The sequence below is a fragment of the Pseudonaja textilis genome, chromosome 1 (assembly GCF_049901715.1).
Source record: "Pseudonaja textilis isolate UNSWEBS1 chromosome 1, rPseTex1.2, whole genome shotgun sequence".
In the NCBI taxonomy this organism is placed as follows: Eukaryota; Metazoa; Chordata; class Lepidosauria; order Squamata; family Elapidae; genus Pseudonaja; species Pseudonaja textilis.
In genome coordinates this window covers 164,382,092-164,395,865 of record NC_141990.1, presented here as the reverse complement: position 1 = coordinate 164,395,865, position 13,774 = coordinate 164,382,092, and the positions used below count along the sequence as shown (strand labels likewise).

The 13,774-nt window shown below is 37.1% G+C and overlaps 1 protein-coding gene across 1 annotated transcript in view; it reads left to right on the top strand.

Annotated features, from left to right (window-relative positions):
* The window catches only part of CPS1 (carbamoyl-phosphate synthase 1), a 137,560-nt gene that overhangs the window by 96,811 nt on the left and 26,975 nt on the right, over positions 1–13,774 (top strand). Inside the window, exons 27-28 of the mRNA XM_087923032.1 lie at positions 5,879–5,954; positions 12,862–12,939. Coding sequence (XP_087779158.1) covers positions 5,879–5,954; positions 12,862–12,939 — 154 coding nt within the window. The remainder of the gene's footprint in view (positions 1–5,878; positions 5,955–12,861; positions 12,940–13,774) is intronic.

Here is a 13,774-nt window from a genome sequence, read left to right as displayed (position 1 = left end):
AAAACCTCAAGATATATTAGATAAAGTATACTTGTCAAACACAAACTCTGAACTGTGCTTATTTTTTTGCTTTACCGATGTAGGTTTTGGATCATCTACTTCCTGGTATTCTCTTTATATCCAGCTAACTCTAGAGTCAACTTGTTGTCCCTGAAACTGTTTTTCTCTTTTGTGTCCTCATTTTCCTCTTATCTTTAATTTAAAAGATTCAGACATATACTCACAAAAACACAATAGAAGTTTTAGGAGGATCAAATAATGTTTCTACTTCCATTTCCGGTAGTGGCTACCTAGATGCTTCTAAAAATCCAATATGCAGCATATAAAGGCAATCATGCTCTTATATCTTTGACCCCAGACATATCTGGCATGCTAAATGACATTTATTCCAAATATGGGCTTTCCATTAGCTACCATAGATGTTAATATAATTTATCCATAAACTTGTGTATGTGTGTGTGTTTATATATACATAGGCGAGAGATTGGACAAATTCATGTACATCTGAGCTAATGATGTTTATTTCCATTCCTTCCTTTTACCATCTTTGCTTCATTTTTTTAGTCCCATTTACCTAGAACTATTCTCTTTCTTACTTTCTACTCATATGCTTCACATCTCTCTGAGCAAATCAGTCTACACCAAGGAAGGCCTTTCAAGATTGCTACTGACACTGTGGTCTACCAGATGGCATGATTGACTGGGCCTTAAGAGCTTATACTGAGAAATTCTGAGGCCTTTTATGGCTTGAATCTCAAGCTGAAAAACAACAGCGTCAAATTGGTTCCTATAAATAGTCCACAAAAATCTCTTTTTCCAATGCTAGGAAAGGATGATTTCTTAACTGGAAAATTGAGTTTTGTAGCTTCAAGGCCCTGGAAGGTACTGGCAATAAAATGATCATTCTCTGTAGCTAATGCTCCAACAGATGGGCTTATTTTGGTTATCTGATCAGGAGCTTATGTGATCTCTCAAATATCCATGACTATGTCCACTGCATAATAAGGACATATTGGGACAATATCTATCATTTCCTTTCTATATATATATATATATATATATATATATATATATATATATATATATATATATATATATATATATATATATATATATATATATATATTAGCTTTAGCCACTAATATCTAGAAAAGCAGCACATTAAATAATAAATGTTAATAAAGTTGCGTATCACTGAAGTTCTACATGTTATCCCTCTTCCAAAGCAGAGATTTATTTACAATATATTATCCTGTTTGATATAAGGCAGCTGTATCCTACATCAAGTTCAAGCGGCCTGCTTTGAACCAAGTTTGTAGCTTTTCCAAACTGAACCAGAACTTCTACACAGCAATCCAAATTAAGGAAGGAATCCTGTCAATTTTGGGGCACTTTGGATCGCTGTAGAAATGCAGAATTCAGACTTTGAAAAATTGCAACAGTTCTTGCATGTTTTCCCAAAAAACAGGATGTGGAGGCTAATTAAAAAAAGAATGGATTCAAATGACTAACAAATCTATTTTCTAATTATATAGAATGATTCTTCAAAGGCTTCCCAGTTATTGTTTTACAGACAACATTTGCCTACAGTGATATGATATAAAGAAGCACACTAAATGGCAACTGCAGTGCCATTTGAAATGGCTATGGAAATCACTACTAGATTTTATACATTATTTTCAAATCAAACTATTTCCTGCAAGGGATCATCTGCAATGCTATGGTTTAGGAATCATCTAACCAATCTTAATGGAGTTCTTCATACTTGTAGCATCTCTTTTTTTTAAAGATCTCACAGAACCCTAAAATGGAAGCTACTGTAAAGAATAGTAGAAAGGGATTCTTTCAAAGTTCAAAATCTGAAGAATATATTCTGAATGTTTGTCCCCAGTATGACTCAACAATTTGACTGTCTTTGCTGTTCCTGCTTCCCATCTGACAGTGAATATGCATGGGTAGGACCACAAAAGACTGTTGAGTGATTAGCCACGTTGAAAAGTAGGCAGATAAATGTCAAAAACAGACTTCCTGACACTTGAAAGAACCTGAATGCTGAAGAATTACCTCTAAATGTCAGCAGTCTTCAGCATTCTGGTAATTTATCATAGCATGCTAGTAACTCATAAAAAGTGAGGAGGGGAAGAAAAATTCACTCCTGTGAATGAAGGTACCTTTGAAACAGCCCTAAGAATGTTCACATTCTCAACCTTCATCTTTCCAGTTTCATTTCTTGCTACCACTTAAAAACAGGTAGCAGAGACAGGTATATCTCCATCATACTGCCATTGAGTTAAACATTTCTTGGTAAAAATGCTCTCTCTACTCCCATTACTATTTTCTGTCCAATACATGTTGTAGCAACTGCTTTTCTTCCAAGACATACTTGACAAAAACAAAGAGAGGCAGTGGCAATGAATTGGATTAATGTGCAGGGATATTCTAAATATCCTTCTCCAAAGCTTAATGCAGCGAAGAGCTTATTCATAGATGAGAGGATTGCAAGAGAAATAGTTTGCTGAGCACAGTTTGCAAGTGCTAATGGAAACTGAGTTGAAGCTTTCCAATAAGGAAAAAAAAGTGAACTATCAGTCTGAAGGAGGCAACCCGGACACTGAATGAAGCAGAAAGAAAATTTAAGCAGGAAAAGGCAGTTTTGCTATAGAGTAACTAGGCACTATAAGGATGTGTCTATAAGGCCTTCATTATTTAATTAATTATGATTCCGGCAGTTACCTCCATTTAAATCATGGGTCTTGAGCCAAACTTCCAAAACTTCAAAAGGATTTATTGGGAGTTAAAATGTCTGGCACTGCCTGGATGGACCTTCTGGGATGTGTTGGTAGCACATCTGGGGCCTCGTTCAGGTCGCACCCTGGGTGGTGGTTTCGGCCTTGATTTTGAATCTGGGGTCACACACGCCGCTGCCCTGTGCCCTAACCCCCCCCCCATCGGTAGCATTTAATTGGGCTTCATGAGAGGATTGGTTTTGGGGCAGATCATGGTGCTGTGTTGTTCCATCGGCTTGGTGGCCCCTGGTCTGGTTGCCCTCTGTCTCTGGTTCTCAGCGGCTTCCTCATGTCGCTAGTATGTAATGCCCCATTGACTTTTATGGCTACTTGGAACCACTCAGAGAGTTGGTTTGGGATGTCCCAATAGGCAATTATTTTGCTAATTTGCTATGACCCGCCCCGGTTCAGGGAAAATTTTAATGGGGGGTAACTGCCAGAATCCTGACAGATAGCCTACTCTGAGACACATAACTTATTGTCACCCTTGACCCTGTTTTTTCCCCACCCCCTAGGTGTATCCTAATTCATATTCTCTAATGGGACACATCCATAGCCAAGAGTCATCAATCATGCTCTCCAATTAGGATTTTGCGCGGCAGAAACTTCAGCCACCTAGTTACTATCTTTGAAAACATTTATGCAATGCAGTTTTGGTTTGCAAGCTGCCGCACTGCTCCCCCCTTCGTTTCTGTTGGCAACTCTAAAAAGACCAAAGAAATATTTTATGAGTTGACAATTAACTTGAAATAATTCAATCAAACCCATTTTTAAACTGGATTTTAAAGTAGTCCAAATATTCCTAAAATGGAAAAGATTAATCTATAGATTATTTAAAGTTGTTTTGAAAAGAAATTCTTATTTCACAAAGATATTTAAAATCCCCCCCGCCCCACTTCTTAATTGTGTTCAATTCACAGAAACTGCCTGGACAAGTTTTCTTAGCAAGGTTTCTCAAAAGTGGCTTACCATTGTCTACTTTCTAAGGCTGAAAGAAATTGATTGGCTCAAGGATGATTGGCTCAAGGTTGCTTTGTGCCTAGGGCTCAACTAGAATAAACTGTCTCCTGGTTTCTAGTTCGATGCCTTAACTACTACACCACTATAAATGACTCTCATTTGACATGTACCTTTAAACTAAATTTTAACTAGAATTGAAACTATTATTTCCGGCTGTACTCCACCTGGACTTAAATAACAATTTTTTTTGTATTCTTATAAGCATTGTATAAAATATTACTTTTTATGCACATTCTGCAAAGTAATAGTTGGGTAAACAAAACCAATCTGCAATGCCAAATCTGTTTTGAATGCCAGTCTTTCTTAGCAGAATATTCCATGGATCAATCAGACAGTTGAATGTGTTGTCTTGAAGTCAGTGATCCATAACGATAATTAAATGTGCTCTTTGTTTGCACAGTTGATTCCAGTGAGATTTTTCCTTGTACTTTTTCCCCAATGATTTAGAAGGAAACTGGAAGTACATTTTCCCACTAACAAATTTTATTAAAAGACATACCATAATTATTTGCAAGCTGCAGCTGACTTCATGAGTTGCCTCAGATGCACGAACAGTTGTGTCCTTTTAATACAGTTTGTTAAAAAAGATGCTATCAGATTCCTTCTGACTTTTTTTGTCACCAAACACTAATACAGCTCTTTTCCTACAAATCTCACAATTATTGTATTCTCCTAATATATCCAGGACTTGCTGCCTCCCAGACTAGCTGTAAATATATTAAGAACATATGACAAGTAACTAATTCTGCCTTACTTAATAAGATTGAACATTGCTGAAATACTATCTGCTAAATTTTTCAAATTCCCAAAATATAAACATAAGTCCTAAACATCACTAATAATAATTTTGGAGGAAATATCCATCTATATTTAACATTTAGAATGAATAATTTTCTTCCTAAAATCTTACATGTTTTAATTTTTATGCTAGATATTTCCTTCCAGGATACCAAACCTGATTTATTGGTTTGGTTAATTCAAAGGCGTTTTAAGACAATTGATTTAGGAAATAAAGATAATGTGCTTTATCTAGAGAATGACAGATAGAACATGATTCTGAAACAGTGCTTTATGAAGTTCATGAAGTTTCAAATTTGTCCTCTTTACAGTTTTAAAAATTCATCTGAACCCAGGGCAACATTTTTCTTACTTTTTGAGGGATGTATTTTTTCTTCTGAAGTCTGCACATTTTCAGCATCTACCATTTTTTTCTTCAAATTTTATTGATTTTTTAATTGATTACATTTCTTAGTGCTTAGTGTTGTCTGGGTATTTAATTTGCTTAAAAATTCTGATTATATTCTTAATTTCCACCCTTTTTTTCCCAACCACTGGTAAAATAGATTCCATGTTTGATAGTATTCTATGTCTTCTTTCTGCGTAATTTTCAATATTCTGGTTTCTCTTCAGATCACATAAATCTTTCACCTTTTTAAACCTTTTTTAAAATGGCAAAACAACTATGCAAATTGCATATTTGGTTTGTGACTTATCTGTCTATCTATTTTCCATAGTTTTTCAGAACCATCACACCATGTGTTCCAGCTGACAACATGTTGAATACAAAAATATGTTGGCAAAACTATGATAATTTATTTTGGCATTAAATTTTCATAGCACAATTATTTTAAAATTGCATTGACCAGATAATATGTAAACCAATCACAAAGACTCAGTGCCCTTAAGTTAGACCACATTTTACAAAGAAGCATTTCTGGCAAAGATCAAGTTGTGTTTGAAAAGACTGAATAAATAAGTTTTGCTAGGAAAGTGTTCCTCAAATTTGGCAACTTTAGGATGTGTGGATTTCAATTCCCCGAATTTCCCAGCAAGGCTGAGAAACCCTGTTCTAGAATATCTCCTATACAGTAGAACGATTCCCAGCTCCTGGTTATTAATCCACACACACACATTTTATTATTCCTTTGAAGTATTTTATGCTCATTCTCATCTTAGTGGTAAATCAGCAATAGTACTTTTTTCTTTTGGAGAACAGTTCTTTCGGCTTTTCAGATCATTAGATACAAAAGGTTTTTGAATCTAAAGCTGTCTTCTTTTATCTTTCTTATTAGTGGTTCAGCAATGAATGTAGTACATACAGAGAAAGAAATGAAGAAGTTCTTGGCAGAGGCAACTAGAGTTTCACAGGTATTACACCAAGTTTTTCTTCCCTTCCCACTGCTACAAGTAAACTGTTAAACTATCCTCATTTTTTGTACATTTGAATACTGATTGTTTCAGGATGTGAGGTAATTTGAACACAATGTAATTATCCATTTCTAATTGATAAGTATTGTTCTCTCTTATCTATATTTACAATGAGTATTGCACTGCGTTTATATCTAGATAACTCACAGGAAACAGACCTGATTTCTAAAGTTTTGTTTATATACTTACTAACATGTTGGTGGTAAATTCTGGAGGGATCATCATATCTCAGTCCAGAGTCATATTCCTGTTCCATATCTGTGCCTCAGAGAAGACTTTAGAAATTCAGGAATAACTTAGCTTCTATTTCTTGTATGCAGCATTCAACAATGCTGTGTTCCTGCTGAGTTGCTTCTGTAATTGTCACTGACATTGATGTTTTATGTATGATAAAGCTGTAGAATTGGTAAGTAATCCCTTAACATGATTAAGATGTCTAAGGATGCTTACCAGCGTAACCAATCTCTAATTACCTGGACATACTGCTTTTGATCTGAACAGAGAAAGCCAAATCAGGCTGGATTATATAATAGTGTATACTACACCCTTTGGGAAATTCTGTTGTGGGGAATAGCTGGAAAGAATTGGAAAATGTAAACATCATCTCCCACTCCCCTCCATCCTGTTTAGAATCTACAGCTAATCCTTTACGCAGTGGAACAAATGGGACCCAGCTTTAGGACAGGGAGGCAATGTTTTCATTTAGAAACAGAAGAGAATTGCAGTACAAAGGTATTTTGCTTCAGGGTTGGCAGAAAGTTCTAATTCAACTGACGAGACCAACCTATATTCTTTCAGGCAATCGATTTTATAGGTTGGTGCTAGTTTGGAAAGTTATGGCTGGTGTAAATCTCTTTAGAGAAAGAACTGGGGAGGGGCTTGCTGAAGACTAGACATGATTAGATGACTTGATGCTTCTTGTCAGCAGGCACCAGGGAAGAAAGGAGCCCTTTCCTACCAAATTTAGCAAAGTGGACATCAGTGGACATCAGAAGCAGAGGCCCCATAGAGTTGGAAACATTCACTTCAGGGGTAGTAAACAAGCAAATAAACAAAATCTCTCTTTCAACTCTGACACAGCGGAAAGATTTGCCCTATTTTAAATATATCTTTAAGCAGATGACAGGTTTTAAAATAAATCACCTCTCTGTCACTGCACCTATCTTGTGGAGCACTTTTGCACGGACCAGCTCCTATGGGCCTTTTGCATGGTGTTAAAGATCCAGATGTTCCCACAAGCATTTGGTTGGAGAGGTTAAGCACCCCTCCTTATCTGATTGCATTGTCTCAGTAACTGGAAGATGAATGGCTTTTTTGCCCCGGGGGATCTTTTAGAGGGATCCTGTTTCCTAAAGAGTGGTCTTAGGGATCACACTGGGGATCCCCAGAGATTCTTTCATCAAAAAACAAAATTATTTCCCAGCCCATGCTGAAAAATAATACAAGATTTAAATACAATCTAATAGTCATGAGAAGCAAATACATCAATTTGATTTTTTATGTGGTAAATATTGATAAATACAACCCAAACAAACAAAAGCTTTTGAGGTCCTCCAAAAATGTTTAAAAATGGAAAGCTGTCTTGAGAGTAAATGTTTAATAAACAGTACGTTAGAGCGTGGTTTTGGAATACTGATTTTATGAACTATGTTATTGAATTTTTTGGTTTTTAATTTGTACATTGTCCAGAATCATCTTAATGGGATATCTGACCAAAGAAATTGTTTATACACATACATATATACATGCATACATAGTAAGGCAGATGATAAAGATGTGTCCTTAAGGCCATTACTGGGCAGAAGATAAAAACATTCCCCTCATCATGGAAATATTTGGACTTTATTTTCTCTTGACAGTACAGAAGGTAAAGATCAGATTAAAAAATAGGCAGCCCATTCTTTCCAAGACTGACCTTTTGTCAGGACTTCAGCTTTCAAAAATGAGCTACCCAGAAGCTTCTATCAAGCCACTTAGACTGGATTTCCAAGAGCTTAACATCCAACATACCAATCACTTTTGGACATCTGGTTCCAGCTGGGAGCACTCTCCTTTTTAGAAAATGTGGTGCTCTGTGTGATTGGCTTAGTGTCACACACTGAATGTGTGTTGAGAATCAGAAATACAGTTAAGATTTATTGAGGGCTCCTTCTGTGCCTGCCTGGCTTCCTGGACCATGAGATTGCCATCAGTGCTTTCTCACCATCACAGTCTCTTGACTGATGCTGCCAAGATTTCAGCTACAGAGAAAAGTGGCAAACAAGAAAATTCTGGCATTATTCCAAGTAAAAGCTGTTAGCAGATATTTCTGAAAAATGATTTGACTACTGGTAGACATTATACAATTCTGAATGATACATCATGAAAATGTATGGCCATTGCAGGGCATCCGTAATGGATGTTGGGACCAGATTTGGGAAGAATATCAGGCTCTTATACAGCAGAATGAGTAGGGAAAATGCCAGATACTGAAGACTCAGCTTACTATGGTTTGAGTTTAAATCTAAATTTCTCATCTCCAACTCAATTGAGTCAAAGCAGGTGGCGGCACCTAGCCAATTTCAACTGTTTTCAAAAGGCTAAGTAGGGTTATCACTTGAAGAGGAGACTACCAGGAAATCCCAGGGATGTAGACTAGCCTAAGAAATATAAAAATGATAAAGGCAATGGCAAACCAGTGGTAAATACTGTATTGTACTGCTGTGGATATGTCCATACATTCACCAGGAACTAAAACAGACTTTAGGGAAAGTTTACTACTGAAGTCCAGAATCTCCCTACCACTGTGCCACTGGGAAAAGAAATTTAAAACACCTTTTCCCTGTATTTCCCTCGTTATTTCCCATGTTGTTTTTCTGATCCACTCCTCATTTCTTCTCTCATCTCTCCTTTGTCCTTGCCTTGTCACATCTCATCAGCATCTTACTTATTCGCAATCCTGCCAAACAGAGGTGGGGAAACCTGGTACCTGGTAGCTTGGCATGGCATATCTTTTATTTCTTTAGCTTTTCCACCCAGATTACTTTCCAGCTAGTTCAGAGAGCTAATTTTCCTATTGCTCTGATTTCTTAACCTGCTTGTTGAAGACAAGTTCATTGTGCATTATAATTCCTATAGTACACCAACACCATGTACCAAAACAATAATAAATTCGTTTCCTAAGGTTGCTTGTGATTTTAATGTTTTACAAAGAGGAAAGAACCAGAAGAGAGGAGAGACTGTAATGAATCTTACTTCTTGCAACCTTTGGCTAATGTTGGCCATGATATCAATTGTGAGTGTTTGTAATACATTTATTAGGAGGCCAAGTTATTGAAAAGCTAGAAAAGCTGAAAAATGGTGCCAAGGTCTGTTCAGGAACTGTGGATTCTAAAAAAGAATGTTGCACTCTTAATAAGTTCTAATCATGTCAGTGAACGGGGGGAAACATTCAGACTCTTTTAGAAGTGAGAAAGTGATGAAACTTTGAACATGGAGAATGGATAAGGATATACAATTAAACAAAGACAAGACTATCATGACACTGGCAAATAAAAAAGGGGATATAAAAGTTTAAGGAAGATTATCAAATGATGATAGAGATGTGACAAGACAGGAAGTGGGGAAAATGCAGAAACTCAGGCAAGACATGACCAAAGCATTGTCAGAAGATATCCTCCTACTCGATGCTAACATAAATATAAGATTGTTGTAACTTATTTTTGCACTAGTCTTGAAGTGTAAGGGGGGGGAGTTGAGGGACGGAAGGAGAGGAAGAGAGGGGAGAGGGAGAGAGAGGAGAGAAGAGAAGAGACAACATGCACAAGAAGAAGGAGCAATTAAAACTGGAATGGTCTACAATACTTATGACGAGGGCTGAACTTTATTAAAACATACAATTTACAAACACATCAACATTTATTGTGGTCTGTTACAAGCTCTTTCCATACTAAACATTTTTCATATTAAGAGAAATATGATTTGTCTTTCTTAGTTCTTCAAGAATATACTGCCCTATCCACTCTTTTATTTGTGTTCTACCTCATGTTCTTCAGTATATTCGTTTTGATTTTAGATGGACAGTTTCCCAAAATAAATTCCAGAATTCAGTAGATTTTGCAGTGGTGTTGCTTTTATAGTGGGCAATAGGAAGTCTAGAAAGATGCAAATAGTTAACACATCAGTTTACATTATTTAAACAAGATGTGTTAACCGTCAGTCCAACAAATGGAAAGAATCTTGCAAGCAAGGTTTTTCTTGGACATCCCAATGTGGGATGTAATATTATAGCCAATTATTCACTGCCCCAAATTGTAATGGATTAGAGGAGACACAAAATGATGTATAAGAGGCCTGTAGTTCCACCTCGCTCTGGTCTCTGGTGACTGAACAGGAGACTAGAGACTCATTCAGATTCAGGCTCCAGGGGAAGATCTACACCCTGAATTATTCTCTGAGCCAGTCAAAAATTTCCCTTTTTGTTGTTAGTTACGAAGTCATGTCTGGCCCATCGCGACCCCATGGACAATGTTCCTCCAAGCCTTCCTGTCCTATACCATATTCTGGAGTCCATTTAAGCTCACACCTACTGCTTCAGTGACTCCATCCAGCCACCTCATTTCATTCTCTGTCGTCCCCTTCTTCTTCTATTGCCCTCAATCGTTCCCAGAGTTAGGCTCTTCTCCAGTGAGTTCTTCCTTCTCATTAGGTGGCCAGAGTATTTGAGTTTTATCTTCAGGATCTGGCCTTCTAAAGAGCAGTCAGGGTTGATCTCTTCTAGGACTGACCAGTTTGATTGTCTTTCAGTCCAAGGGACTTGCAGGAGTCTTCTCCAGCATCATATTCAAAGGCCTCAATTCTTTGGTGCTCAGCCTTTCTTATGGTCCAACTTTCACATCCATACATTGTAACTGGGAAAACTATAGCCTTGATTATACATACTTTTGTTGGCAGGGTGATGTCTTTAATATGCTGTCTAGATTTGCCATAGCTTTCCTCCCCAGTCTTTTAATTTCTTGGCTGCAGTCCCCATCTGCAGTGATCTTGGAGCCCAGGAAAATAAAATTGGTCACTACCTCCATTTCTTCCCCATCTATTTGCCAGGAATTGAGAGGGCTGGATGCCATGATCTTTGTTAACGTTGAGTTTCAAGTCAACTTTTGCACTCTCCTTCTTCACCCACATCAAGAGGCTCTTTAGTTCCTCTCCACTTTCTGCCATTAGAGTGGTATCATCTGTTGATATTTCTCCTGGCAATCTTAATTCCAACTTTTGATTCATCTAGCCCTGGCTTTTTCATGATGTGCTCTGCATATAAGTTAAAGAGGTAGGACGACAGTATACAGCCTTGCCGGATTCCTTTCCCAATTTTGAACCAATCAGTGGTTCCGTGTCCAATTCTCACTGTTGTTTCTTGACCTGCATATAGGTTTTGCAAGAGACAAATAAGATGGTCTGGTACCGCCATCTCTTTAAGAACTTGCAACAATTTGTTGTGATCCATACAATCAAAGGCTTTAGCATAGTCAATGAAGCAGAAGTAGATGGACACAAGAACCGGTGTGAACCCGCTGAATACCACCCCTGCCTGATAGGAATAAGAAGACTGCTGCACAAGTTTAGTTCACAATGTGCATTCAATTACTTGAATATCAATACATCTAGGACCAAGATAGTTCTTTTTCCCTTAAAGAGATGGACTAGGTATAAGTAGAACCTGCATAGGGAACACATAGTTCAGGTTACATCCTATCAATACTTAAGACTAGTTTTGTAGAAACAGATTTTTGCCTCCCAACTCCAGCAGTAAGAGTATAGCTGGGTACACCTCCTATACAAAGCCATTTAATAATTAAAGCATTCAAATAATAGCTGAAGATCTTATCTATTGACTCAGATAGACACCCAAGCTCTGCTTCATAGACCAATCAGCTGCTTGGGCCAATCTACTTTCAAATGCCACCTCACAGTGCGGAATCTCGATCCAATTCCCAGCCCAATCAGATCTGAAAGCCAGGAAAACTTTTAAACAAAGTGTCATTGATGTGGCTGCCCAAGATGATTTTTCACTGCTTAAATATGTTAAGTCCTTGAATTGCTGGCTCAACACAAATCAACCTCCCGGTTAAAGAAGTATTTAACAACCAATATGCCTCAACTTCTTACAAGAGCTTTTTCTAGAGCTTGTTTCCAACAACTAGACTCCATGGTAAGATAGGAGAGGTTTCATGGAGTTCCATTTGAAGAAAGGCTGTGTATTTGTGGAACACCAACTGCTGAAATATTCTTTTTGTCTGCAAACTATATTCTGCAGAAAGGACTGCTTACTTACATTCTTATTTAAAAATTTAAATTTTCTGGGGCACCTGGGAGATACAGTAAAAATTACTATATCATTTCTTACCAACTCTACAGTAGATTGTATACAGGAATTATGGGAGGCAGGCTTGAATTTATCTATGCTTTTCTTCCTTCTTTCCAATGTGTCATGGATCAAAACAGCGTGATGGTGGGAAAAGAAATCTCTGTAGGAATAAAAAATTGAAGGCTACAATTGCCAATTGCACTCATGGTGTCAGGGTGAGGATAGGGAGTGATTGACTTTCCACACAGGAAAAAATTTAATGCAGACTTTGACAGCCAAGTGTACACTAAGGTCTGCATTCCTTTAAAATTAGTGAGATGTGTGTAATTGATTTCAGTTTTGTTACAGTTTTTATTTCCATTTTAAACTCTCTAGAGCCATGAAAGCTTTGTGAGACCAATTTTTTTACTCTTTTTTCTTTTCACTTTACTTCTCCAGTTCAATTAAATATTTCTAAAAGTAGTTACTAACTTGAATACTGAATATATTCTCTCTTTATAACAGGAACACCCTGTTGTCCTAACAAAATTCATTGAAGGAGCTAGAGAAGTGGAAATGGATGCAGTTGCAAAGAATGGAAAGGTAGACACTTTTCTGCTTTGCTTTTTCTTCCCAGGATTTATAAAATGATCATAGAGACACTTGACAAATGTTCCATTTTCAACTCTAGATAGAAGTTCTTTATGGCTAAGCTAAACAAAGGTAGATTGAACAAAGATTTTATACAACCACCTAGCCTTGAGAAATGTTTTGTCAGTAATCTGGTTTTGAGTATGAGCTTCTTTATGAGCTACTTTAAAGATCATATTGCTTGCTCTTGCTTGTTGGAATTACTTTTATTGTTTTCAGCTTCAGCAAGGAACATTGCATTTACTTAACATTGTTTGTAATGCATCGAAAAGCTGTCACCTTTGCTTATTTGCCTTTCATCTTCCCACAGTAAACTGCCGGGTGTAGTGTTCAGTGACAATAATGTTTCCCTTAAAGCCTCACAAAGGCCATTAGATAACTGAGCATCTTTCCCTGCCATAATGTATAGTAGTGCTATACAGATTAGTCTGATAACTCACACAGTCCAAGATATTTATCATTGCCACTGACCATAGCAATTTGATAGAATTCCCTGAATTGTGTGTACAGAAAAAAAAAAAAACCCCACACAATCCTGGTTTAACCCTCCAGCACTGACATTCAGCATTTTTCCTGCTTCTGCTGATCACAGACTTTACAAAACATTGCAGACTTCATTTGCCAGAAAAATTGCACCTTGAATTCACAACCTAACCATTTTTCAGTTATATGATGATCATGTTGAATACTATTCTTTTTCTCACAGTTAATTTGGCAGTTCTCTCATTCCTTGGTCCCATAACTCTCTTCTGCGTAAAGAAGAGCCCTGCTTGAAATGCTCTAGCTT